The sequence below is a fragment of the Oryzias latipes genome, chromosome 15 (genome assembly GCF_002234675.1).
Source record: "Oryzias latipes chromosome 15, ASM223467v1".
NCBI lineage: Eukaryota > Metazoa > Chordata > Actinopteri > Beloniformes > Adrianichthyidae > Oryzias > Oryzias latipes.
The window spans coordinates 532249-559860 of NC_019873.2; the positions used below are offsets into that span (position 1 = coordinate 532249).

Here is a 27612-nt window from a genome sequence, read left to right on the forward strand (position 1 = left end):
GTAAATAATTATATACTGTCGTTTATAATAAACTAAGGAAAGCAGCAAAACAACCTAAAGAGCTGCTTGGGAGCCGAAAGAGTCGCCTCTTTCTAGCGAACTGAGCCAAAAGAGCCGGTTCTTTATTGCTATCCTGAAGACAGCATCAAACAGAGGCGTTCACTGTGCTGTAATCAGTTTATCTCCACTACCGCGATGTTTTACATCCATAGTCCATCAAATCTCGCGAGATCCATCTGGCCTTAACCCATTTTCCAGTTGTCGCTGTGTCTGTTGGTATCCCGATCCACTAGGAGTCACAAAAAGGATTTTCAAGACGAGCTGCCGCCGTTTTGGATAATATACCATTTTCAGTCGGCTATATGAACACGGAATGAGTACATTTATCCTGTGAATGACAATGAAACTATGAGGTAAGAGAAGTGAAAGACCGAGCGGATTTAGTAGCTGACGTTAGCTCAAGACTGGTTAGCTCGTCTTACTAGCTGTCCGGGAAGGGCAGGTTTGGGTCATTTCAAAAAGATTTATTGAGTAAAAGCGAGATGTGACTTTTGTGCTCTCTGAAACAGTAATGTCTTTGAGCGTGTGGCCGTTAAGGAGCCAGCGGAAAGTGGACGATGGTACATTTTAATAATCCGTCTCTTGGAGTTAGCCTGCTGAACGCTATAAATCACAGCCTCGGGACTCCATAGGTAAGATGACGCTCACGTCCACCCTCCGTAGTCACTCGCACTCGGGTGGTCTTGAGGCGGAAAGGAGATTGATGGACTGGGCTAGCCATAGCGCGATACAGACCGGAAGGGCCCCCTGGCGTGGAGTGTTTCTGCTAATCCTAGCATGTGTAAGTGTTGGTTAAGCTAGCCGGTGCTCCTCTCACCATCTCTTTACGTGCTACAGTGCTCGGGCTTTTTCTGAGGTCATTCTGGGAGGACAAGAGGCCCCTTGTCATCCGGAAATCCAGCTGAAACTTTCAGGAAGTGAGATTCATCTTTCCTGTTCCTGTAAAGACAGCAGCTCCTCATTTCGTAACTCATAAAGATCAGTGATGGCCGGTTACCATGGTTACATAGATGCTGACCAGTTCTGATGTATTTAGGATTGCAGAGAAGACCTATCCTCACAGATGTTAAATTTTCTTCTTTTTTTTGTCAGATGTAAAGGAGTACAACGCTGGATTTTTGCAGAAAATGTCCAGCTAGAATAGATAAGATAAGATAAGATAAGATAAGATAAGATAAGATAAGATAAGATAGGACTTTATTGATTCCTGAAGGGAAATTTAGTTACAGCTGCCAAACAAGAAATATAAGAGTTGGGAAAACAAATAGCAAGAGAAAAAGACAAAAGTAGTGGTGAAAAATGGTGGTAAAAGTACACGTCATAAATAAATAAGTAAATACAGCAGCAATTTAAGCAGTCCTATACCATGTTATTGTACAGTCTACTGCTGTTGGGACAAAGGATGTTTGTCTGTTGTTGTGAATTCGGGGTATACAAATAAAATTGAATTGAATTGAAAAGGATCTCCTGTATTGTTCCTTTTTGCACTGAGGTTGCAGCAGTCTGCGGCTGAATGAGCTACTCATGGTCCTCACCGTCTCATACAGAGGGTGAGAGGGGTTGTTCTGGATGCTGGGCAGCTTGGGCAGCATCCTCCTCTCACCTACAGAGTTCACTGAGTCCAGGGGACACCCAGGGACAGAGTTAGCCTTCTCGATCAGCTTGTCCAGTTTCTTCTTGTCCCTGTCTGTAATTCCACCACTCCAGCAGACCACTGCTTAGAAAGTTGCTGATGCAACCACAGTTTAAAAGAAGGTCCTGAGTAGTGGCCTACACACACCAAAGGACCTCAGTCATGGGGGGCCATCAGTTTATCTCCCTTTCTGCCCATTACCAGCCAATGATGCAGAGGTATTCCTTGCAGCATGAGATGGTGCTTTGTCATGCAAGAAGAGGATTCTGTTACAGAACGCAAGGTGACTCTAACACCTCCTTGCTGGCGTTGCAGCCTTGTTGGGACATGGTGGCCATCCACCCACTACTTCATCCATCTGGACCATCCAGGGTTGTATGTCATCATCAGTAAACAAGACTGTTTGAAAATAAGTCTTCACGTATGTCTGGACCAACTGCAGCTGTTTCTGCTTGCGAGTGTTGTTTAGGGGAGGGGCAAATAGAAGGTTCACGTCAGGGGTGGGCAAACTACGTTCCGCGGCCTGGATCCGGCCCGCCTCCATGTTTGGTCCGGCCCACTGAACAATATCAGAGACCCATGTTTTTTATTTTTATCTGGCAACACGATCAAGACGTGACATTTTCTTCCCTCCTTCTGCAGTCTGTGCTCCAACCTGAAATCCTCTCTGAATCTCCGTCAAACAGAACAGAAGACAGTCTTCCCTTTCTACGTCACAGTTCATCTTTCCCGGTATAATGGTGTTTTAGCAGCTCTCCTAATCAGATGTATTTGTCTGGCAGAAACCTTTCTCATTCTGCCTTTATCTCCATCAACCTGTGTGTATGGAGTTCAGTCTCAATAATCAGAAATGCACACAAACTGTTTCACAAATACAAACGCTCTGATTAACAAATAAACATTTATGCAAACATTTAATATAAATTCACAAATCCATGTGAAGCGTTTCACAAAACACACAAACTGTTCCACAAACATAAATTTGAGGAACAATTGTAATATAAACTCACAGATCATACGATTTACAGAATGTGCATTTACAAATCACCTCTCATTTGTGAATCTCTATTTGTGAGAGAAATGCATATGGTGAATATTGAAACTCATCTAATGTGCCTGGTCAAAAAATGTCATCATTGGCTAATGAATCTGTCAATCAAATTCATCAGCCAACCAGGCGTTTTCACTTTCAGCCAATCATATGAATCTGTGTATCATTCCTTCATCTGTTTTTCAAACTAAAACCAACAATGAAAAAAACAAAAAGACTGCTTTTTAACTGTTGGGGGGAAAACAGATAAACTATTAATGGATTGTATTTTTATTTTCACATGTATATGGAATTTTTTTACAGTCACCTGGAATTTGTTTTTGTGGATGTGTGAACTGGATCAAGGGTGGCAAAGCTAAGTGAGTTTGGTTAAGTTAGAAAGATATTCACTGATTTCCAGCCTCAATAACTCTTCTGATAAACATTCAAATGTGTCAGCAAGTATCTCAATCTTTTTGTATTAACACAGAGAGTGAACTACAAATGTATTTAAAAAGAAACATTTTTTTTTTTTTTGCCTTTTAATGAGAAGTGCTCTCTTCCAGCTGTAAATGGAGACACGGCAGCGATATCAGGGCTCCAGACTAACTTTTTTCACTAGGAGCACAGTGGCCCCCAACTGAAAATTTTAGGGGCACAACCAGAAAATTTAGGGGCGCATACCGTAAATCAACATTCTAACCAAATCTACTAATTTCCACTGTATTACTAATAAATACTTTAATAATAGATGCAGAAATTACAATGTGCTGTTTCAAATTCAGTGTCACATTTTAATCTGCACTTTTGAAGATGCAACAACAAGGTAAACTGACAGAAGAAGGTAAACTGTAAAAGAACGGGCGATGTTCACTGGATATCAGAACAATCGATACAGATACCTGAGATCAGAGAAAAGCTCAAAAACGGATGGAAATTTATCTTGGTGACACCAAATAAGTGCAGCCAAGAAGCACAATAAGCGTGTTTGAGATCACCCAGGTGGACGCAACGCTGTTCAGATCACCTGGGGCCTGTTTCAGAAAGGAGGTTCAACCAACTCTGAGGTTAAACTTGAACTCTGAGTTGGTCAATCGGGAGATTAACAACTCTGAGTTTTCTGTTTCAGAGAAGCTGATCCGAGTTAGGTCAATCAACTCTGAGTGGACTGATTCAGAGTTAAGCGTGCGCACCGCGACTATAAGAAGCCATTATCAATGGAGCGCAGATATTACGAGTCACCATGGCAACCGTGGAAAAAAAAGAGGTCTGCGTATTTTTCGCCAGCTGAACTTGACGTGCTGCTGCAGAGTTACAGTGAATATGAGCACATATTCCAGAAGAAAAGCAACACCGCTGCATCTGCAAAACAGAGACAGTTAGCGTGGGAAAACATAGCTGCTCAAGTTAATGCGCAAGTTTGCATTTAAATCATTGTTATAAAATATTGACTGTAATAACTTTTTAAATAGCGTAAGGTGTAAAATAAAAAATGGCGATATTTAGGTGTACTTTTGAAGTGTTATTCCTGGTGTAATTGCATGAAATGCTGCATAGTGTACAGAACCAATCTGGGGGAAAAATGCATTTAATGTTGATAATGTTTAAAGGACTTTTTTGTTAACCTCCCCCCCCTAATACATGCAATTGTGTTTTTAAAAGTGAACTTTTGTCTACTGTTGAACCTTTCGCTGCGCGAAGACTTCTCCTTTCTTTTCTCTCGTCTTTCCGACCGTGGTCAGAAGCGCAGGGGAGATTTCCTTCAGGGCCGAAGGGAATTCTCCTTCGGGGTTCACTTCCCGTTGGAAACCCTCAACCTCCAGAGCGGATTAAGAACGACTCCAAAACAGTTATTCTGGGAATGACACCTTCTCTTTATTTAACTAAGTGCTCCGTCCTCCGAACACACAATATATACCACGCACACACCTCCGCTCCGTGCTCACCCCCCCCCCCCATCTGCACCTGCACTCGCACACCGCTCAGCACACACACGCTGCAACACTACCCTTGTATTGATCAAGTGGTATAGGTTTATATGGGATTAAGAAAGTAAGCAGTGCTAGCAAATTGTGTTTCCAAAAAGTAATTGTTACATTAATCTAATTCAATGTCCCTGATTTCATTTCCATGTAGATGCAATCCTGCAGGAATTAAAAGAACATGGCAGCAGCTAAAAATGAAGTATAAAAACACAATTCAATCAGGTCAAATTTGAGCATGTCATGGATGTTGGGGCGGCCGTGGTGCAGCGGTAGGGCGGTCGTCCCATGATCGTAAGGTTGCAGGTTCGATTCCCGCCTTGCACGCCCATGAGTCGAAGTGTCCTTGGGCAAGACACTGAACCCCACCTTGCCTCTGGTGGTAGGCGGGCGCCTGTGTTTGGCAGCGGAGCGACCACCAGTGTGTGACTGTGTGTGTGAATGTGTGTGTGACTGGGTGAATGGGTCTGTGACTGTAAAGCGCTTTGTCCTTGTAGGAAGAAAGGCGCTATATAAGTATACGCCATTTACGCCATGTAGGCTTTGTTGACAATATTTGACATATGAAACATCTACATAGCAATACATATCTAATGTTGTTTTCATTGTATATATGTAATTGACTGCAACGAAAAACGGTAAAACTCAAACAAAAACGTATGGAGCAATGACAAAATATTGAGTCTTCTCAAAATCCTCGTACGAGGTAAATATAATTCTCTACGAATTAATGCAGCCTCCTTGTCTATTGGGTCCTCCAAAAAAGAACAAGCCATTCTTGTTACTTAGACCGTCTCTGTGTGACGGAAATTTGGGCAATGAAGGTTAAAGCGAAAAATACCGCTTCGTCTTTAAAAACTGGAGGGGACCGGCAGAAACCTTGAGTTTAGTGAATAAAACCTGCTCCCCACCAGGTTAGTTTCACAGCGTAAGTAACCATGGACACTGACTCCGAGTATAAGTTACCTCTCTTTCAGAAACGGGTTTGACTTACTCTGCTTTCTCTGGTTTAACAAACCTCCCATTCTGAAACAGAAAACCCAGGGTTTCCCTGATTTCAGGGTTAATGCACTCAGAGTTTACACTTAACCTCCTTTCTGAAACAGGCCCCTGGTGTGTGACATATATTTTTGTTTTTGCTCCAACATCACCTGTCAATCATCACAAAATATCAGGAGAAAGGGGTGGGGGCAGCAAGGCCCCAACCTACCGAATGCAGCTGGAAATTTAGTACTAAACTGACTGAAAGCTGCCCTATGACTACAAAACAATGCATTATGGGACATGTGTCCTGATGGTTTTTGTAGTTAAGTGAGAAATTGAAACAATTTAAAATACCAATTGATTAAAAATAGGCTACATCCATTACAAAACATTCAAATAAATATAAAATATATAATAACACAGATCATACTAAGGGGGAGAGGAATATTAAAACTAAATTGAACTAAACTGAACTCCAACTTCCTGTTCTCCTTCAGTCTCGCTGCAGATTCGCAATCACCCCCCCCCCCCCGGCCTGGTCTCCCCAATGATCCAGGCGAGTCGCTGGTTCATCTCAAACATTTCTATCGTTGCATTTTCACCACGTGTTTTAAGTGCGTCTCGGACTAAACCGTGTTGTTGCTCACACGTGTTTAAAGTTCAAGCCCCGTTAGCTGTCACGTATGTAGGTGTGGGACATTTATTCTCCTCAGCTGACCCGACTCCCGCGGGAGCGGTGTGCTGCTGTAACAGCCGTGCATAAACCGTTTGGTTGGGGGGATGCGACGCCGCGCGCTTAACCGTAACCCCCGTAACCTCCGGGTCTGTGCGGCCCAGAGAAAAGTTCAGCACGGACTGCATGCATTTAGAAAATTACGAGCGAATAGATACGTTCTAAAAAGGAAAGGAAGGAACTCCTTCATGTGGTCTGGGGAAGGGGCTGTCAGGTTTCCGGCCTTTAAGCCCTGTCATTGTCACGCCCCCCAAGAGTCATATACCCCACTGTGATTGGTTGGTTTGTCAGCTCCGCACACGACAATGAAAAGGCAGAGGTGTCGGAGAAGAAACTGGCAGGACGCATTAAAATTAAACTTTCATTTCAAGGTGGGGGCCACAAATAGCCCGCGGGCCGCGAGTTTGAGACCCCTGCTGTAGACTCTGGCACTGGTACACTAGCCGCAGGTCGGAAGAACGAATCAATGGTTCGCTTGCTCTTAGCTCAGACGCACATATCAGGTTGTGATATTTGTCTCCGTTTCCTTCCCACAGATGTTTACGCGCGCTCGATTATCTCTAGGCCCCTCCCCCTACACGCATTTTAGCCACTTACGCGAGTGTGTGCTCTCGTCTCATGAGTATGTGTGCGGGTTTGTGTGTGTGTTTGCGTGCGTGTGCGCTCGCGTCTCATTGATTATTTCATTGATCATTGACTTGCCCCTTCCACGTTTAATGTATAAAAACTATGGTGGGTGGGGGAGGCAAATTTACTGGTCGCACATGTGCGACTGGATGTAAAATTCAGTCGCACACTCTCAAATTTTGGTCGCAAAATGCGACTAAATGGTCGCAGTGTGCGAGCCCTGGATATACATGAAGATACTCTCCAGTAGATTATTTCACAGTAAAATATTTATTTACAAGTGAAAATTTGAACAACAATTATTGCCAATGAACATAGCATAAACATTAGGTATTAAATTCATTTTGTTTAAAAAATTTTTTGTGAAAATCATCTCTTTAAAAAGTCCATTTTGTTATGACAGGATTGAAAATGATACAGTGTCTATTATTAGACACCGATTGTGTACGGCATTACCTTAATACTGCAGAAGCCAAGGGAAAACCTTGTTAAAATCAAAAAGGTTTTACAGTAAAAATGTGAACATGAATGGACAGCTCTAATTTAATCTTATTTGAAACAAAACCCAGTTTGATATCTGACAAGATTTTGTACATGTTTGAAATGCTTTTCTGTCTTTTTCAGGTCTCCTATTGTGGCGAAAGACTGAGCGAAGTATGGCGCAGTTCCCAACCACATTCACAGGTTTGTGCACCATTGTATTTTGGGGCATGTATTTGTCTGTTAACATGGTTGTGTGTGTTTTTTCTTATGTTTGCGTCTGTTCCCGAGTGTGTCTGTGCATGTCTATATACACTGAATTATCATTTGTACTGGCTAACTTGCCTTGACTCACATATGAATTAAAGTTCAATTCTATTCCTAACCCATAGAGTTCAGTATGATGTGGATCCACCTTTTGCAGCTATTAGAGCTTCAACTCTTCTGGGAAGGCTGTCCACAAGGTTGAGGAGTGTTTTTATGGGAATTTTTCACCATTCTTCCAAAAGCAGATTGGCTAGGTCACACACTGATGTTGGTGGAGAAGGCCTGGCTCTCAGTCTCCGCTTAAATTCATCTCAAAGGTGTTCTACTGGGTTCGGGTCAGGACTCTGTGGAGGCCAGTCCAGTTCATCCATACCAGACTCTGTCCTCCATCTCTTTATGGACCTTCCTTTGTACTCTGGGTCTTCTTTCACGTCCTCACCTCTCTCCGTACCGTCATCATGCTGTTCTCTCCTAGATCCTCTTTACTGAAGTCACACAACAACACATTAAGGGCCGCTCTGTACATTTTGGAGAAAATGTAAGACTTTCACCTTATGGTTGTGAAAGTACTGTATATAGAAAATATGATAAAAGGCAAAAAGCCGCATGCAGCTCAAGAGCCGCCTGTTAACACCCCCTGCACTGAAAAATGAAAGTCCCGCCCCTCTGCCTCGCCGATAAGACATGCAAATTTCGGCCAATCAGATCAACCAGAAAGGTTCCTGCCCCACAAGTGACAAAAACGCCCCCTTAACACTGAGCGTAAAGATGAGCGCGCAAAAAGGAATTGACCGCGCAAGATCACTGCTCAGTTAGGATTGCGCCTGCGCGGTTATAAGGTTCAATCACTCAGTTCCTAAATATGCCCGCTTAGTTGTCTTTACGCCCTTTCAATTTATGGTAGATATGTAATTCAATAGTGCAGGCCTAGCTGAGAGAATACTTTTGGTAAGAAGTAGTGGGACAAGAAAAATATAAACATAAGTCAACACAGAAATCTGCTGTTTGATCATATCAGCTTGGAAAAAATGTCAGCCCAAAGTTCAAGTAACTTTGAAAGAATTCAGTCTCTCTGGTCTCCTGTGGTTGACTCCATGACTTACGGGGTGGGGGGCTTGGTCGTCGCTGCTCCTTGCCCTTCTGCCGTGGTTTGGGGTGGGGGTCGGGGTCTGCCTGGCGGGGGCGGTGGGGGCTCCGTTGGTCGGGGGGTCGGGTCCGGTGCCTGGGTGGGGCGGGCTGGGGCGCTGCGTGGTCCTCTGGCTTGGCTTGGGGGGGTGGTCCCTTTGCCTGTGCTGGGGGGGGTTGGCGGGGGGCCCTGCTCGGGGGGGGGCCCAGCGGCGCTGGATGGGCTGCCCATCTGCACCTGGGGCTGGGATCGGCCCTTCCCTGGCTCTGGGATGGGACGGGACAACCCTCTCGGGGCCCCCGGTCGCTCTGGGTGTCATCCGCTTCGGCTGCGGGGTCTGGGGTGGGGCGGGGTGGGGGGCTTGTCGGCCCTGTCCTGTGGGGGGGCGTTCTGGGGGGGAGGGGGGGCATTATTGGTACGGGGCGGGGGGGCTGACGGGTCGGGGTCTCCGCTGAGGCAATCGGTGGTTGCCTCGGCCGGTTGGCTGCCTCGGTCCCGTCAAGGCCTGACCAGAGCTCTTCTAGGGCCGGCGTTTGGGGGTGGGGGCCTGGGCTTGCTCCGGGGGGGCGACGCTTTCTGTCTCCCCTCTCTCTGTGTGGGGTGGGTGGGGCCGGGCCTGGGGTGTCGGCGCCTCCGGGGGTGGGGCCCCTGGGCTGGGTGGGCCTGGCCCTTTTGCTGGGGGGGGGGCTGGGGGACAGCTGTTTGACCACTGGGGGACAGTCTACCAGCTGTCCCCAACTTACCCCTTCCTCATATAGCCTCATATTAGGGTGAAGGGGTGGGGGGTCTAGCCTGCGATGCGCCTTGGGGGGGAGCTACTTGGCAGTGGCCCCCCTCCTATGGTTGCCATATGGAGTGGGCCCCCCCTCTTTCGGTTTAATTTGCACCTTAGACATGTAGGGTCCTTGGTAGGGGGGGTGCTTGGACATCACTGCCAGCAAGCAGCAGATGTCCTCTTAGCACCCTACCCGCCAATTTTGACCGCACCTTAGACATTTAGGGCCCCTTGGTGGGGAGGGTGAGGGGACATCACTGTGAGTAATCAGGAGATGTCCCCTTAGTACCCTACTCGCCAATTTTAACTGCACCTCCCTTAGTACACACACCCCTCCCCCTTCAATATATACATTCCAACATAAACACACATACATGCACACACACACCCTGTCAAACACACATACACGCACACACATTTTGCAAGGAAGGTGGGACCTGGGTCCATCTGTCCCCTACCCCTTCCCTGGTGGGGGGTGCGGGCCCCTTGGCGACGGCGGCCGTGTCCCCTGGGTGCCGTCTTCCTGGGCCCGGCGGTGCTCTCTCCGCACGGTGGGGGGGGTTCACATTACACCTGAGCCGGGGGTGTTCGTGTCCCTGGGGGGTGGGTCCTGGTCCTTGCCCCTGAGCGCTGGGCCCCGCCTAACTTCCAACAGTGGCCGAGCCTGGTCGGGCCATATTTACAACACCCATTGTGGGCCCCCTTTTTTTCCCCGGGGTTCCCCCCTCCTGGGCGGGGGCGGCGGCCCCCTGCCTTGCTCCTCCTTGGACCAACCGTGGGCCGGGCGGGTGGCTGCCTGGAGTGCGGAGCGGGTCTCCCTTGGGGGGTCCTGGCTCGTACCTGGGGTTGGGGCGGGGGGATGCCCGGAACTCCTGGGTGGTGGTGGGGTGCTCGTCTGGGGCTGTGGGCGTCCTTCTCCGGTGGGGCCCTGCGTTGTGCTCTCCCGGCGCGGCGGGGGGCTGCTTTCTTGGTTGGGCTGGGGCGGCGCTCTCTTTCCCTCCGCGCCTCCCTGCTCTCTGGCTCTGGGGGCCTCGCGGCAGTCCTGCTGGCCCTGGCCTGGGTGGCGGTCTTGGTCGCCCGGGGGGCGGTTGTTCCCTGTCTGTTCCCGTGTGGCGTTGGGGGGATTCCGGCTGCCGCTGCTGCTGCGGCGGGGGTCTGGGTGTGGGGGTGGCTGGGCGCTCCTCCTCCTTCTTTTCACATTCCACCATCCATTTTAGAAGAACATAAACACTCACCTGAGCACAGGTGTTAGCTCACCTTTGCACTAATAGTTTGCATGATTGAATGAATGAAAGATTTCACACTAGTTGGTTTAAAGGCATAAGTATGCGTTTGTGAACACTATCTATTTTGTGTACATGTTGACATGTGGACATTTTTGCAGCCAGCAGGTGTGTTGATAACATTTGAGTGTGTGTGGACAGGCCCCACCCTTTTTGTACTACATTTGAACCGTACCGTAATGATAAAGAACTAGTAAACCTGTCTGCTCTATGCTGCTTCATGGTCTTACCCCCCCCTCACTATCACCCCCCCCCCCCTCTCTAACATCCCTCTCATGGCCTCAATTACAAAAGGGGTTTATTCAGTCATACCTTTGGTTTGTCTGAAGATTAATAACCCCTCTTATTAAAGTAAAATATGTCCAACACAAGAGGCCCTCAGCTCTCATCTGCCTGCCTAGCTGTTGGACAGGACAAGTTAAAAAAAAAAAAAAAAAAAAAAGAAGTAGTGGGACAGTTTAATTGAAAAACTGAAAATTATGACAAAATTTTGGTCATGTATTTATGTATTTATATATGTTACATTTACCATTAAATATTAAGTTAGCAAGCTAATTTTTTTATTTAAAGTTAATTTTTATATACAATTGTGTGAATTTAGTTTAAAATCTACCGTCATTTCTGCACTAAAGAGCGCACCTGATTATAAGCCGCACCCATTACATTTTTAAAGGATAGAACATTTCATACATACATAAGCCACACCTGTCTAGAAGCCGCATGTGCCTACATTGATACGTGTTTTAGAATGAGGATATGTATGTGCTGAAACAACGCCGCATGTATAAGAAAGAGGAGCGAGAGCTGAAGGAGAGGAGAGCGGTGCGTGTAGGGCAAGAGGGAGAGCAGCAAAAGTGTGTTGGGGGTGTGTGTTTATGTTTGATATACGGAGTGAAGGAGAACTGTAATAAAAGAAGGTTTCCCCCAGAAGAACGGTGAATGATTTTTTATTAACCCACTCTGGAGGCTCTGAGGGTCCAAACGGGAAAGTGAACAACCAAAGGAAGATCCGCTGTCGGCCCTAGAGAGGACCTCCCCTTGCATTTTCTGAGCATGGTCATAAAGAAAAAAAGTAATGCAGGAAAGGTTCAACACATGATATATTTACGAAAGATGGCACACAGAAAGGTTTTCAAAATTTTAATGATATACCTGAGCTTTTCTTTCCAAACAGTGCCTAGATCAGAGTTCACAGTGGTGTCCAGGTGTTTAAAACACATAGTTTTAAATGCAAAAATATTGAAAAACAGATTGTACAAACACTTTATTAGCCTTTTCAGTTTGAGGTCGGTTTAAAGCACAGAAAGCATCATGAAGAAAGAGGAACAGATCTGAGATGCTGTAGTGGAGACGTTTAAAGCTGGATTTAGATACAGAAGGATTTCCAAAGCTTTAAACATCCTGAGGAGCACTGTGCAAATGATAATATTGAAATGGAAGGAGTGTCAGACCACTACTATCTACAAAGATCTGGCCGTTCGTCTAAACTTTCAGCTCAAACAAGGAGAAGACGGATCAGAGATGCAGCCAAGAGTCCATGATCACTCTGTCTGTGGTATGACTCGGCCGGGGTTGGAACCCACGACTTTCCAGTTACAGGGCGGACACTCTAACCACAAGGCCACTGAGCTGAAAGTGGTTTGATATCCTGGATCTTGTTATACATTTTAGATATGTTCCCCTTTGTATGAGGGTTTAAAGCAAGTAAGTCGTCCATGGTGTCAATGTGGCAAGCTTCTGATGGATCAAAGTCTTTATTAACAAAACTTCTGAGTTGGAGGAATCTGAAAAGGTGGGATCTGGGAATATTGTATTTTTCATGTAGTGATTCACAGGACATTAGATTTCTTTTGGAATAAAGGTCCTTCAAAAATACCAGCACATTTTTGTGCCACATCTGATTTGATTTGATTTGAAATGGTTTATTTCAAGCAATTAAGTAGAAATAATACACTAAAGCAATATAATCATCAGTTATACATTCATAAAGTAACTAATCAAATGTATGATAATTAGACATATTAATAAATATTGCTTGAAAGGGAGTGGAAGGAAGCAAACTTATATAATCCCAACCCGTTATACTATAACCATTTTATTACATGATTTATCAACATCCGGTTCCCAGTTTTTATCAGACAGAATTAAAAATCATAAGGTATCGATAAAGCACATTACAAAGATGAATTGCTTAATTATTATGTAAAAAATAACTATTTTAGAAATCAACATGACAAATGCAGATCAGTCATCTGAAATATATGCAGATTATGTTACTGATAAAAGTCATTCATATGATTAAAACATAATACTATATCAGTAAAGTAGACACAACACTGTTTCAGGAATTTTCGTAGCAAAATTTCATCAAGTATCAAAAGTTAAAAACGTGCAAAATTATGCTACATTAGGAAAGATTTTTGAATCAATTTATGAATTTTTGGAGCAAGTGAAGTAATATCATTAAAAGTCAATCAAATTAACAATTTTCAATAAGTGATTAATCATTTATTTTACTTTTTTTATATATATATTTTTATATATTAAAGTAATACTGTAAGGGAAAAAATAAAAGGGTCCATAATCTGTCGATTGTCCAAGGTTGGCATCTCTTCTTCTGCTGAATAACAGCTGATCTTCTGGGTTCAAAACAGAGTTAATAGTTCTCTTCGATATTATGTCTGCAGACATTAGATTCAGGTCCATATCCTTCTTCAGCTGATATCAGCGGCGCCTAAGAGTTGAGGTCAAGTTGTCTGCATGTCAGAGTTTTGGTGTTATTCAGGTGACGTCAGACGTATGGAGAAAGATAGGAATCCAGGTGTCATATTTCTTGAAATTATTTAGCTCTTTGATTTATTACTGCATGTTGTTTCAGACAACCGTAATCAAGCACTTCTCAAAGTCTTTCATGGTGTTAACAACCAGAACCTTAGACCGGTCCGGTGGACTGAGCGGTTGGACGTAAATCCTGCAGCCTTTAACCCAAGTGTTCTCAATCTGCTTCTGCTTCCTGAGAAGCCTGGCATGTTTGGAGATTTCAGCATTCCTTCTGGTCAGATGGTCGATCAGATAAACAGCAGATCCTCTGAGATTTTTGCGTTGATTCATCAGAGCTAGCTTGTGTTTGTGATTCACAAACCTGATGAGGATCGCTGGTTTATCCGTCTCCTTTCTCCTGGGGAGCAGGTGGCAGGTTTCGATGGTATTGAGATCCAGGGAAATCCCTTTAGATGTGAGAAATGAATGTATTTGCTGTTCCAGAGACTCTGCACCGCTCGCCGGTTCACTGCTAGCTACGCTAGCGCTAGCATTAGCAGTGCTAGCTCCTGCTGTCAGCTTCGCTTGAGTTTTGATTGGTACCCAGGGCTCCAGACTAACTTTTTTCACTAGGAGCACAGTGGCCCCTAACTGAAAATTTTAGGGGCACAACTAGAAAATTTAGGGGCGCATACCGTAAATCAAAATTCTAACCAAATCTTCTAATTTCCACTGTATTACTAATAAATACTTTAATAATAGATGCAGAAATTACAATGTGCTGTTTCAAATTCAGTGTCACATTTTAATCTGCACTTTTGAAGATGCACCAAGAAGGTAAACTGACAAAAGCATCGCTGTCATGACAGTACAAATAGTTAAGAAAACTGATGGAAATTTATCTTTGTGACACCAAATAGGTGCAGCCAAGATGCACAATAAGCGTGTTTGAAATCACCCAGGTGGATTCAACGCTGCGCAGATCACCTGGTGTGTGACATATATTTTTGTTTTTGCTCCAACATTAACTGTCAATCATCACAAAAATTTCAGGAGAAAGGGGTGGGAGCAAGGGGCAAACCTACCCGGACACAGCTGGAAACTGAACTGACTGAAAGCTGCCCTACAGACTACAAAACAATGCATTATGGGAGATGTGTCCTGATGGTTTTTGTAGTGGAGGGATTAATCAAAATAATTTAAAATACCAATTCATTAAAAAAGGCTACATACATTACAAAACCTTAAATAATCATAAAATATATAATAACACAGATCATACTAAGGTGGAGAAGAATATTAAAACTAAACTGAATGTTAAGGACAACTCCATTTCCAGGCGAGGTGCTGGTTCATTTAAAAAACGTCTATCGTTGCATTTTCCACACGTATTTTCAGTGTGTCTAAAACTAATGTTGTTTTTGCTCGAGCGTGTTTAAAGTTCAAGCCCCGTTAGCTGTCACGCATGTACGTGTGGGACATTTATTCTCCTCAGCTGACCCGACTCCCGCGGGAGCGGTGTGCTGCCGTAACCCGTTTGATGCGCCGCCGTAACCGTAACCAAAACCTAAACCTTCCTCCGGGTCTGTGCGGCCCAGAGAAAAGTTCAGCACGGACTGTATGTATTTAGAAAATTACGAGCGAAAAGATACGTTCTAAAGGAAAGTAAGGAACTCCTTCATGTGGTCCGGGGAGGGCGCTGTCAGGTGTCCTGCTTTCAAACCCTGTCATTGTCACGCCCCCAAGAATCATATACCCCACTGTGATTGGTTGGTCAGCTCTAGGCCCCTCCCCCTACACGCATTTTAGCCACTCACAGTGGCTTTCCCTATTCTTCTCACACGCAGTGGCCGCCTCACACACAGGCATCACGCGAGTGTGTGCTCGCGTTTCATGAGTATGTGCGCTAGTGTGTGTGTCTGCCTGCGTGCGTGTGCGTTTGCGTCTCATTGATTATTTCATTGATCATTGACGTGCCCCTTCCACGTTTAATGTATAAAAAAATACGAAGGGTGGGGGAGGCAAATTTACTGGTCGCACATGTGCGACTGGATGTAAAATTCAGTCGCACACTCTCAAATTTTGGTCGCAAAATGCGACCAATTGCTCGCAGTCTGGAGCCCTGGTACCCCAGTGAGAATGACATTATTCATCCTTACTTGTTGTTCCTCATCGTCCAGTGTTTTCTCCAGAATGTCGACCCGGTTTTCTCGTTGCTCGTTTTGAGCCCGAAATCTTCGGAACTCTTCCATCATTTCCCAAAGTGGCGTTAGCTTAGCGGACACTTGGTCCATAAAGCTTTTCATCGTAGCTTGAATATCATCAAGAGTTTTTTTGAGGTCTTCGTATTCCTGGGTTTTCTTAGGGGCCATGGTCAGCTCTCTTTATTGGAGAAAATCAACTTTTTAAGTAATTTGAAGATAGTTGTATCCGCAGAGAGACACGCCACGCGCCCTGCCCGTAACCCGTAACCGGAATCTTTTGATCTGTAATGCACAATCGATTAGGGCTGCAGCTATCGATTCTTTTTGTAATCGATTAATCTAGCACTTAATCGATCGAGTAATCGGATAAAACTATTTGTGTGTGTTTTTGAACAACCAAAACAAATAATGTATAACAAAAATGATGTGGCTGTAAAATGAAAAAACATTAAGCTATTATTTCTCAACAGAGGTATTTATTTCCAAGTCCAAAAGTTTGGCTCCAAAAGTTAAGTGCCAAGTTGACATTGCCAACAATTATAGAACAATGTGTACATGTCACCCCCAGGTAGGCCTCTGTTGCCACACTGGTCCAAATGTCAGTTGTCAGGGCAACACACTCTGTTTGCTTTAGGACAGCTTTCAATTTATCTGTAATGTCTTTGTGTTTCTTCTCCATCAGTTGTGTGAAATATTATTCTTGATGGCAGGCTGTATTTAGAATTGAAAGTTGAGATCATGTGTCTAAATCCCTTGTCCTCCACCATGGACAGTGGCCTCATATCCGTCACAAGCATGTTCAAAATGCTCTCTGTAAAAATGGCGGCCTCTTGAACAGTGCATGACTGAGCTGGGCGAACAAAGCTGTCCATACTCCGTTGTGAAGAGCTGAGAGGGAGAAAAAGAGGAAAAGCAATTTAAGTTATGAATATGCACAACAGCTTTCATGCTGTATTCTAACCCTGATATCAAAGTAAACATGTGTTTTATGTAGATTTCTACACCTGCAGCATTTACCATTAGGCTGATTATAATGTTCTCCCCAAAAGTACGAGTCGATTTGGAGAAGCAGGCCGTGTTGGAAAAAATACACTTAACAGAATAGTTATATTAAACTTGTGTCTATTTCAGTTAAAGCTGTTATAAGTTATACATATTACATATACTATAAGTTATAGTATGCAAGTGAGTTATAAAGACATCTCATACGTGAATTTGTCCTTTATAATGTTATAATATAACCACTAGGCGGAGCTCTAAGCATAATCTATTCTGGTAGTTTAACGCTGAAGAAGAGCTGTAATGTTGCTGTTGAACACGCAGTAAATGCTGACGCACTTTTTGTTCCGAGCGTTTTAACTGAAAAATGAGTACTCCAAGTCTTTATTAAAAACCAACAGGCTGGGGAGTTACATTTTTTGTTGTTGTCTGTAACTATTTGGCAGACGTGACATACAAACAAGGTCTCGCAAAGACTGCAATACAATATTTGTCCCTCCATCACGTCCCGGTGTTTATAGTGAATGCATGCTGAAATTATTGTTGCGTGGCTACATAAAAGTTTAAGCATATGTGATGCATTGCTGCAATTGGTCTGACGTGTGTGTGCGTGCGTGCGTGCGTGTGTTTGTGTGAAGGGGTTCTTTTTTTAGGCTATACTCTCTTGCAATTGAACGTGATAGTTACGTTTACTACTTTAAAACGTCATCAGAGTTAAACATCATATCTAGTCAAACCGCATCACGACATCGCTACAAATGCAGTATGGGATCGAAATCAGCGAACATCAATAGGCTTAGACTACGTTAACTTACCTTGTTTCAGCGATGGTTGGTGAAACAGCATAGAGGGGATGTCTTCTGTTCAGATGCTGAATCATGGAAGATGTGCTGTTGTGGTATGCCAGCTCTATTTTGCAGTAGAGACACTGCACCTTTTTCTCTTCTTTATTAAGTGTGTAATGATCCCACACTTTAGACAATTTTTGCCGTTTTTTTATAGATCTATTCTCTGCCATCGCGCCAACTAAATTCAAAAGGTCCGTGTGAATAAACGGTCCGTGTGACACAATCAAATCCCTGCGCCGCGCGTATAGTGCGCGTCATAGGAATTTAACGAGGCTTGGAGGCAGAGTTTTTCCCTTCGAGGAATTTTTGTAATTGAGTAACTCGAGGAATCGTTTCAGCCCTACAATCGATATGAGATGGTGGGAAAAGGGGATTATTAACTATGAGAGAAAAAGAGAAAAGACGAGTAAAGCCAAAGTGCTTTCTAAACTGAAACCAGATTTTTAGGGAACGTTTTAAAACTGGATTAAGAATCTGGGGATGTAAAATTATAGGGATTGGGGAAGTCACAATTGAAACCAGACCAACTGCTGAAATGCTGTTCACCTCCATTTTAGCCCAAGCTGGACACTACCACCCCATGTGGAAATCCAATATGGTATCTTACTAATGTTTGCTGCCCAGTAGTAAGATATAAAGTTAGGTAAGCCTAGACCTTTGGCTGATCTTGGTATTTCGAGAAACATCTTTTTCATTCTTGGAACTTTTCTGCAAAAGTGTTTTTTAAAGATTGCCACAAGCCACCTGGGAGACACACCAAACATGTGGAAGAAGGTGCTCTGGTCAGATGAAACCAAAATTCAACTTTTTGGCAACAATGCAAAACATTATGTTTGGCGTGAAAGCAACACAGCTAATCACCCTGAACACACCATCCCCACTGTCAAACATGGTGGTGGCAGCGTCATGGTTTGGCCCTGCTTTTTTTCAGCAGGGACAGCGAGGGTGGTTAGAATTGATGGGAAGATGGATGGAGCCAAATACAGGAGCATTCTGGAAGAAAACTAGATGGAGTCTGCAAAAGACCTGAGACTGGGATGGAGATTTGTCCTCCAACAAGACAATGATCCAAAACATAAAGAAAATCTACAACGGATGGTTCACAGATATCCAACTGTTAGAATGGCCAAGTCAAAGTCCAGACCTGAATCCATCGAGAAGCTGTGGAAAGAACTGAAAACTGCTGTTCACAAACGCCCTCCATCCAACCTCATTGACCTCCAGCTGTTTTCAAGGAGGAATGGCAAAAGTTCAGTCTCACGATGTGCAAAACTGATAGAGACAAACCCCAAGAGACTTACAGCTGGAATCACAGCAAAAGGTGGCGCTAAAGAGTATCAACTTAAAGGGGCTGAAACATTTTGCACGTCCAATTTTTCAGTTTTTTATTTGTTAAAAAAGTAAAAGAAGTCCAATAAAATTTGTTCTACTACATGATTGGGTCCCACTTGTTGATTCTTCACAAGAATTTACAGCAAAGGTTAAAACGTTCAAGGGGCCGAATACTTTCACAAGGCACTGTACCTGTGACCCCGTGACAAATTTTTGACAGTGAGTTAACAAGACAAATTTTGTATTCAAGACAAAGACAAATCATATTCACAACAGACATGTTAAACGTAAAACTAAATGCTGTATTCATGATTCTTCTGCAAAGTTCTGCTCAAAGAATTAATTTGTGCAGAACTTTGTCTTGAGTACATTTTGTATTGACAGATTCCTTACGCCACATATTTTTGGCAATATTTTGAGTTGCCTTAGAGTAGTGTTTTTCAACCTTTTTTGAGCCAAAGTACACTTTTTCATTGACAAAAATCTCATGGCCCACCAGCAACCAAAAAGGTAAAAAAAGTCTGTCTGTCTGTATTGATTTACAGTCCCTCCACCATCTCACGTGCGGTTTTTGTAATAATTGAGGGACAAAACATTCAAAGTTGCAGCTGTCTTTCCTAGAAGTTGCAATAGTTCGTAATGATCATTTTAAACTAAATTAGTTAGAAATGTACCCAGGAAGTTACTTTTCCCTCCAGTTAATTAAAGTGCAGTTCTATGTAACCTCAAAAACAAACAAATGAAATGAAATTCTTTCTAAACGGTAATTTCGTTTTTAAATAGGTCTATTTTTTTATGATTGTGCAAGAGCAACTGTAATTTTTGAACAAATAGGCCTATAATCACAGAATAGTTGATGATTTTAGACAAAAAAGACCAACATCATGTTTATAAGTTTAATTTTAACAACACAAAAACGAGAACAAGCTAAAGTTTTATTAGTTTTTCTTTCGTCTAAATCAGAAATGTGACTTTAACAAAAATGTTGTATTTATTTTTGGTGATTAAATTGTTTCCTTTGAGTCCTTTGTGTCTGTTGGTCACTTCACCTGAATCTTGTTTCTTTGACTTTGTTGTACTTTATTTAAACTTTAGTTCAGGTTTTTCAAACGAGATTAAAGTTTGAAATTGAATTTGTCTTTTAATCCAGGCATTATTAGAAAACAGCTGTTCCTTTTCTAAAGATGACTTGGACCAAACACTGGAATATCTGACTGTTAATGATTCCTTTGTTCTAACTTGAAGGAAAGCTTAACTGTCAGAACAGACCTTTGCATTTTTTGTGCTTCATGCACCTTGCAAATTGTATTATTGGTTTTAGTTGTAATATAAATATTTATTGTATCATTATCCAGTTAGTTATGTTGTTTCTGTTGTGGAAGGTAGGGGTGGGCCATACTAGGAATTTGGGTATCCATGTGATACCAAGTAATTACATGGCTAAATCGATATCGATAGTTTTTCCTTGAAATTTTGTGATTTTAGAAAAGTTTTGGAAATAAAATTTTAAATTAGTAAAACACACGACAGAGAATTCGATGCTGTGCTTTTTCAGTTGACGGAGGAAAGTCACTGATGGAAGAAGAACGCTAAGTGTTTATCTAAAAATAGAGAGGAAATATATCAAAGTCACTTTGTTTATAAGTTATTCATTCCACACATGAAAGTATTATGTCTCAGTTTAAAATGTTTGACGAGTTTTTTGTTGATGGTTCATTCATGTGTGTGAAAATGAATGTGCTTCTGTTATTTGCATCAGGACCAGATGTGTTCACAATCTCCGTGGATGAGAGAGCCAAACATGACCAGCAGTTCCACGGCCTCTCCCCCTCTGCTGGGGGCTTCATCACAGGTGACACTCTAATCCTCTATCATCCTGTACGGATGCTCGGGGTAAAACATGAAGTGGGAGTTTTTGCCCTGAGCATCCACACAGCGACTTTATTTGACTGTTTTTTTTCAATATTGTCTCCTCCTCTCTGTTTCTGTCAGGTGATCAAGCTAGGAACTTTTTCCTTCAATCAGGGTTATCACCCCCAATTTTGGCCCAGATATGGTAAGTTGAGCTCACAGAGAAAAGCAGCCCAATGGCTTCACTTTTAGACTCAGGTCGTTGCTCAGGAGAAAACTTGTTGGTGTCTGGCTGCCCTAAAGCTGGCTCATTGTATACAAAGAGGCAGACACTTTCTGTCACGCTCAATTGCCAGAGACAGAAGAAAGCTATGTTTTCTTTTTGAGAGCTTTACTTTATGATCTTCACTCTAGAACAGGAGTGTCAAACTCATTTTAACCGAGGGCCACATCAGCATAATGGTTGTCCTCAAAGGGCCAGATATAATATATACCTCAAACTAAATGTAATGAAAAATAACTGTAACTACTCCTCAATGTTAAATAACTCATTTATTCATTGATTTATTCTAACTTTTTAAAGTGACAATTACAGTTGCGTAGAAAACGTATGTTTTCTTGTTACTCAGCATAAATCCTTTCCATTTGATTCTGTCAGGATAGGTTATGTGGACAGTGTTTAAGTCCTAATGTTTAGTTGCCAAATCCGATATTTCAATTTCAATTCCCCCAAGATATGAATAAATACACACCAATTTTTATTTTAAGAAATTAAAAACTTTTATGCTCTCGAGACATCTTCTCAGAATATTATATATATACCAGTAATAAACAGACTGCAGACACTGTCACCTTTCTGGTAGCCGTGAAGCCTGACACCCATGAAGAACGCGGGGCAGGAGGCTCCGCCTTTGTTTATACAGACACGTAACGTTGCGCTGCACAAAATATTTTCCAAACCAAACATGTAGTGATTTTCATGGAAATCTAACAGTGTGCGCTCATGTTTGGTGTTACAGGGTGACTGAGAACAGTAATACACCCCCCCCCCCCCCCCCCAACACAAAATCCTCCGGCGGGCGATCGTGTCGCACACTTAAGAACGCACACAGCTTGTAACGGAAAATAAATACAATGGAAATTAATCATTAGAACACAGTAAATTTGTCGTATTTCCTCGCGAAACGGAAACTTCTGTTGTAGAATGAGGATGTGTGCTTCTGAAAGCGCGTGCCTGCGTGTGTAAGGGAGCGGCGTGCAGCGGAGGCACTGAGAGCGCGTGACGAGAGACAGTGACAGGCGCGGTGGGAGAGAAGGAGAGAACAGTCGGAAAGAAAGAAGGAAAGTCTGACCACAGGACTAGCAGAAAAAGGAAATTATCAGCAAAGATGAAGGTGTTTATTATAGTTCCAATCACCCACCATTATGCTGAACTTTCAAAAAAAAAAAAAAAAAGTGCGGTGATGAGGTCATCGTCACAGCCCTACTCGCGGGCCACATAAAATGACATGGCGGGCCACATTTGGCCCGCGGGCCTTGAGTTATACACATGTGCTCTAGAAGAAAAAGAGGCCAGAAGCAGATTTCTGCTTCCATTGCTCTGTCAGAACCCACATCATCACCTTTTGTACTGTTTGCTGTCGCAGGCTATACTGAAGAACTGTGAGGAACACCTCAGTTCTGGTTTGACAAAGAGTAATAAGTTGGACAGGGTAGTTTTTCTTACTATCATATAAATGCATTGAGGAATGGTAAATATTCTCTGTTCAGTCAATTTAGCACGGAAGAACAAAAATCTTTCTCCAGCAGAGCAGGAACCAGTCTTAAATCCTTAAATGTTGCCGATATGATGAAGAAGGGACTGGCTCTCACTTTCTGTTCCTCTGCAGGGCTCTGGCTGACATGAACAGTGACGGCCGCATGGACATCCACGAGTTCTCCATTGCTATGAAGCTCATTAAATTGAAGCTCCAGGGTCACCCTCTGCCCTCAGCTCTTCCTCCTAGCATGAAACAGCCTCTGCTGCCTTTACCCCCCCAGACCACCTTTGGTGAGTGCTCCTTCACCCCTAAGAGTCTTTCCAACTGTGCTGATAATAGTGTTGTGTTTAGCTGCGTGTTGATGGTTTGATGATGAGGAGGCTGATGATGATGATAAAGACTCCTTTGGTTCTTTTGTATATAAGGAGGAGATAAAAAAGAATAAGTAGATTTTCAAAGCAAAGTGTTTGAGTCTGATCAGGAATCTGATCCTGAAACTAAACCAGGTCTTTAGGATCAGACATCTGATTATTACAGTAATCTGATTACTCCTGGTGATGTGGTTATTGAAGTGTTTTTGTTTTTTCAGGGATGCCCCCAATGGCACCAATCCCAACTCCCATTCCAGCCCCTCTACCGCCTCTCCCTTTACCCCCTCTTCCTTTGGGAGTGTCCCCCCCTCTCGTCTCAACTGCACCCCCACCTCTTCCACAGCCCATTGCAAATGGCGCTCCCCCCACAGCCCTGATGCCACCACTCTCAGGCTTTTCCCTCCCAGGTAAACTCTTAGCTTTGCAAAAGCAAAGTCTCCGCAACCATTTCTTCAGTGACCCCCTGTGAACCCCCCACTGCTCTTAAAGGGGATAATACACGTCTAAATACAAAGAAATGGTCTTCAACTCCTCAGAAGCTTGTGTCAGATAATTTTTCGGTCCATACCAGAACATTAGGGTCTCAAAAGTCTCCTTAATAACCCATATGGACTCTCTGCAAGGTGCAAACCAGGCAGTAATTCGTTGGATGGTAGTGGCGTATAAGATGTTGACAGAAGTGCCAACCAGTTAAAAAGTGATCATTAAAGACAAATTATAATTGTGGTTTGTGCCCGGCCAGACTTATATGACACCAAGTCTTTCCTATAATTGGAGATTTACAAGATTCAGAAGATTTGTACTGCTTTGACGTTTCGCACCAAGCCTCTTGGAACTGTAGGTGGCAGACGAGTGCTACTAAACGGTAGAAAAAGAAAAGAAGAAGATCTTCCCTTCTTGTCCGGTGTAACGTCATGAAACCATGTAGATCGCGTTCTTGAAAGCACAACACATGCCCATTATGACTATTTTATAGCCAGGCCTTTGACCCAGCATGGAACTCTGCTCTGCTGGTGTGTTTTACAGTTTTTTGGTTTTTACGACACTTATTTATACTTTGTACCTTTAATTGTTGTAACCTGTTAGTGTTGTTTCTAACCTTTTAAAGTAGGACACATTCCTTCAGTTCGGTTTGGAAATGACTGCGTGAAAACATTCTGATCTGAATTTTCGTTTAAAATGGTCTTTTTCTCTTAATTCTGTCTTAACTTGCAGTGTTTCCAGGGTGAAATGATCTACGTCTGTAAAACAACACATTTAGGGTCGGGTAGATCTGATCCAGAATTTTCAATGTTGCCCCTTTCTAATGCATTTTTATTTAAAAAAAATCTTTTCTATGTTCAGTTTTCTTTTTTTAGTTGAAGATTTTTAAAATGTTCAACTTCAAGCAGAATTCGTTCTCAGCAAATGGGATTTAGTTAAAACTAGTTTGTTCATACTTATCTATAGCTTCTAAATCTATGGTAATTTGGTTATAATGACAATAATCCTTTGTTATTTTTGATTGTTTAAAGCTTGGATATTCACCTGAAATAACATTCACTTTGAACTTCAGCTCCAACCTCATTTAACCGCTCCAGCTCCAAGCTGCAGAAAGGCTCGTCGCTGGACACTGCTAGGTAGGTAATGAAGAAGAAGAAGAAGAAGTATACCATTTCTGCCCGAATCTTACCCTTACTGGTTTTCTGACGCGTCAGCGGCGTCCTGTTTCAATGTCAAGTCAATGTGCAGAGGTTCTGCAGCGCGTTTTGGGCGTCAGGCGTGGCACATCGGCCTGGCAGCAGCACATTTTGGGTGGTGCGATAGGAATGCAGCTTTACGTGTCAGACAGTAAATAAAAGGCGTATTCATTGTTGTCCCAAATACACTTTTTCTGATCCTTAAGACCAAGAATTGACAGAGAGCTCAGAAACGGTAAAACCAAAACTTTATGAAGCACAGTGAGGATCAAAAGTTTGGGCCCCCAGGTAAAAATGTTTATTATTGTCCTTAAAGGAGCCAAGGAAAGATGGAAAGATGAGACATTCTTGTAAATTAGATTTTATTTCCATCATTTTTCCCTTTCAAAATAACAGAAAACAAAATAATGGTGTGTGCAAAAGTTTGGGTACACTGCAGAATTAGTACCTTGTACTGCTGCCCCTGGGAAGTATAGGAAGAAGAAATGTGAAGACTTTTTGTAGCCAGCCAAGACTCTCAGGTCTTGTATCTTTGAGTCCGTTCTCTGTCATGAATGAGTGTCCATGTGAAATGACTTTCAGTTGCTAAAGATGACTTTCAGGCAGCAGACTGGAGGAGAGTGAGAAGAACAGAGACCTTTAGTTGATTCATTTAGCCAAATCTCAGGCATCATTTCCCTCACAAAAAACAGGTTTTACATCAAAACGTAGGTATTTTTCCTGGCTTTTAGACAACTTAACTCTGAAAATCCTGAGGCATGTATTTTTCTTACAGCGGCCCCAAATATCAGCAACGGATTATGAGTTCTCTCACTGACCCCAATGCGTTTTTGGTGGACAAAAATTCTTGGAAGAAGCTTGTTTTTATCTTGTGATTACTGCTGTGTACCTGAGCATATAACCTTTACTCTGAGGAAAATGGTTAAAAGATTCAACCTTTAGTTCAAGCAAAGTGCAAATCTACTTTTTTAAGGGGAGCAAGGACGTGTCTCCGTCTGCCTGCTCGTTTCCATGACAGCTTTGGAACCCTCCATCTGCACACGCATCTTCTGGCTTCTGAAACTGTAAAAGAGCATTTTCTTTCCACCGTTTGCTGTAAATTCATTACAAATCCACCTAATTACACACGTCTGACCTGAATTCAGTTTGGATGAGGTGATTCACACAAATTAGCAATAAGCCTTTGTATTAGCATCATTCTAGCATATTGAGCTTAACTTACTTCTTTAACCGTTTGTTTTAGTTTATTTGACATTTAGCTGTTATATTAGCATTGTGCTAGCTCATTTGGCTAGTAGTGTGGCAGTTGCTCTAGGCAACTACTGGCATTTACTGAGGTTTTCTAGTCTAATTTGGAGTGTTGCTAATATCTGAGCAAGCTATCAGGATTAGCCTTTTCAGCTAACAGATCCAGCAGGTATCCACCTGGTATCTGAAAAGGCTTTGCTATCTTCTTCTAGCCTTCTCCTGCTTTGTGAACTTCATATCATTTTGGTTTCACTGTTCTAGACAACTGCTTGGAAGGAACCATTGGGGCAAAGGTCGGATGACTCAGATTATTTCAAATCTTTGAGATTGAAATCACTTGGTCTTTGGAAACGATGATTGGGAACAATCCATGACATTGCCAAGTCTCTGCTTTACTAAAGGGGGCAGTAAATGATATCAATTCTGCAGGTTGCCAAAATATTTGCACAGAGCATTTTTTTGTTTTCTGTTATTTTAAAAGGGTAATTGATGGAAATAAAGCCACTTTTTTTCATATTACAAGTAAGAGTGTCACATTATTGCATTGATCACGATTAATTACAGACAAGTTAGCGTGTTATTTTTTTTAAATCGTGTTAGTTTTAAAAAAAATGCATAACTATTGTCATGTTCTCAAATATAAAAAACAAAGGCTCAACTGCTTACTTGCATGAGCGTTTCATTTGAACTCACCTGGAAAAGGGCTCTCACGTTGCTCCCAGTGCACGTCTTGGTGTTTGTGTACCACTGTGTACACGACATCCGCCGCGGTGCTGCTGTGACATCATTAATGTGGGACTTAGTAGTTCTTAACAGACCTAACGCAAACAAGCCAACAACGCCAGTTCTTCCGCTCTGCAGAAAATATGTCTTAAAAAACGATTCAGGCTTTTTGATTTTAGCTAAGAACTGCATAATCATAGTTAAATGACCACTGAGAACGCTTTGAAAATAGATGAAAATGTAGTTGGAGTGGAATTTGGGCGTCACGATATGAGGAAAACTCGCAATGTGCGATATTAGTGATCAATATTGTGATGACGTTTTTAACTTGCGATACATGAACAAATAGCAAAACAACCAGAACATTCACTCTCCTTTTCACTGCAACAGTTGAATTTGAATAAGAGTCGACATAAATTAAATTATACTCCAACTGACCCTTGTCTACATAGCAGGCAAACATCTACCATAAAAGGGTTCCATCTGGTCGGTCAAATGCAAACAGTCAGGACCATAAATCTTTGGACAGAGACACATTCTTTCTAATTTAGTTTCTGTACATTAACCACAGTGAATTTTAGATAAAACAACTCAGATGCCATTGAAGTGCAGACTTTCAGCTTTTTCCATGGGTTGAACAAAAAGATTGTATAAAAATGTGAAAAACTAAAGCATTTTTAAACACAATCCCTTCATTTCATGGGCTCATAGGTAATTGGACAAATGAAATAACTGTAAACCAAATGGTCATTCCTAATATTTGGTTGAAAAGCCTTTGTTGTCAATGACAGCCTGAAGTCTTGAACTCATGGACATCACCAGATGCTGGTTTTCTCCTTCTGAATGCTCTGCCAGGC

The 27612-nt window shown here is 42.7% G+C and overlaps 1 protein-coding gene across 2 annotated transcripts in view; it reads left to right on the forward strand.

Annotated features, from left to right (window-relative positions):
- The first annotated feature begins 228 nt into the window (after positions 1-228).
- Positions 229-27612, forward strand: part of itsn1 (intersectin 1) — a 116096-nt gene continuing 88712 nt past the window's right edge. For both annotated transcript variants that reach the window (XM_023963057.1, XM_023963058.1), the window contains exons 1-7: positions 229-413; positions 7674-7733; positions 20883-20975; positions 21116-21179; positions 22864-23024; positions 23324-23512; positions 24661-24724. In XM_023963057.1, the coding sequence (XP_023818825.1) occupies positions 7706-7733; positions 20883-20975; positions 21116-21179; positions 22864-23024; positions 23324-23512; positions 24661-24724 (599 nt within the window). In that variant the 5' untranslated portion in view covers positions 229-413; positions 7674-7705. The remainder of the gene's footprint in view (positions 414-7673; positions 7734-20882; positions 20976-21115; positions 21180-22863; positions 23025-23323; positions 23513-24660; positions 24725-27612) is intronic.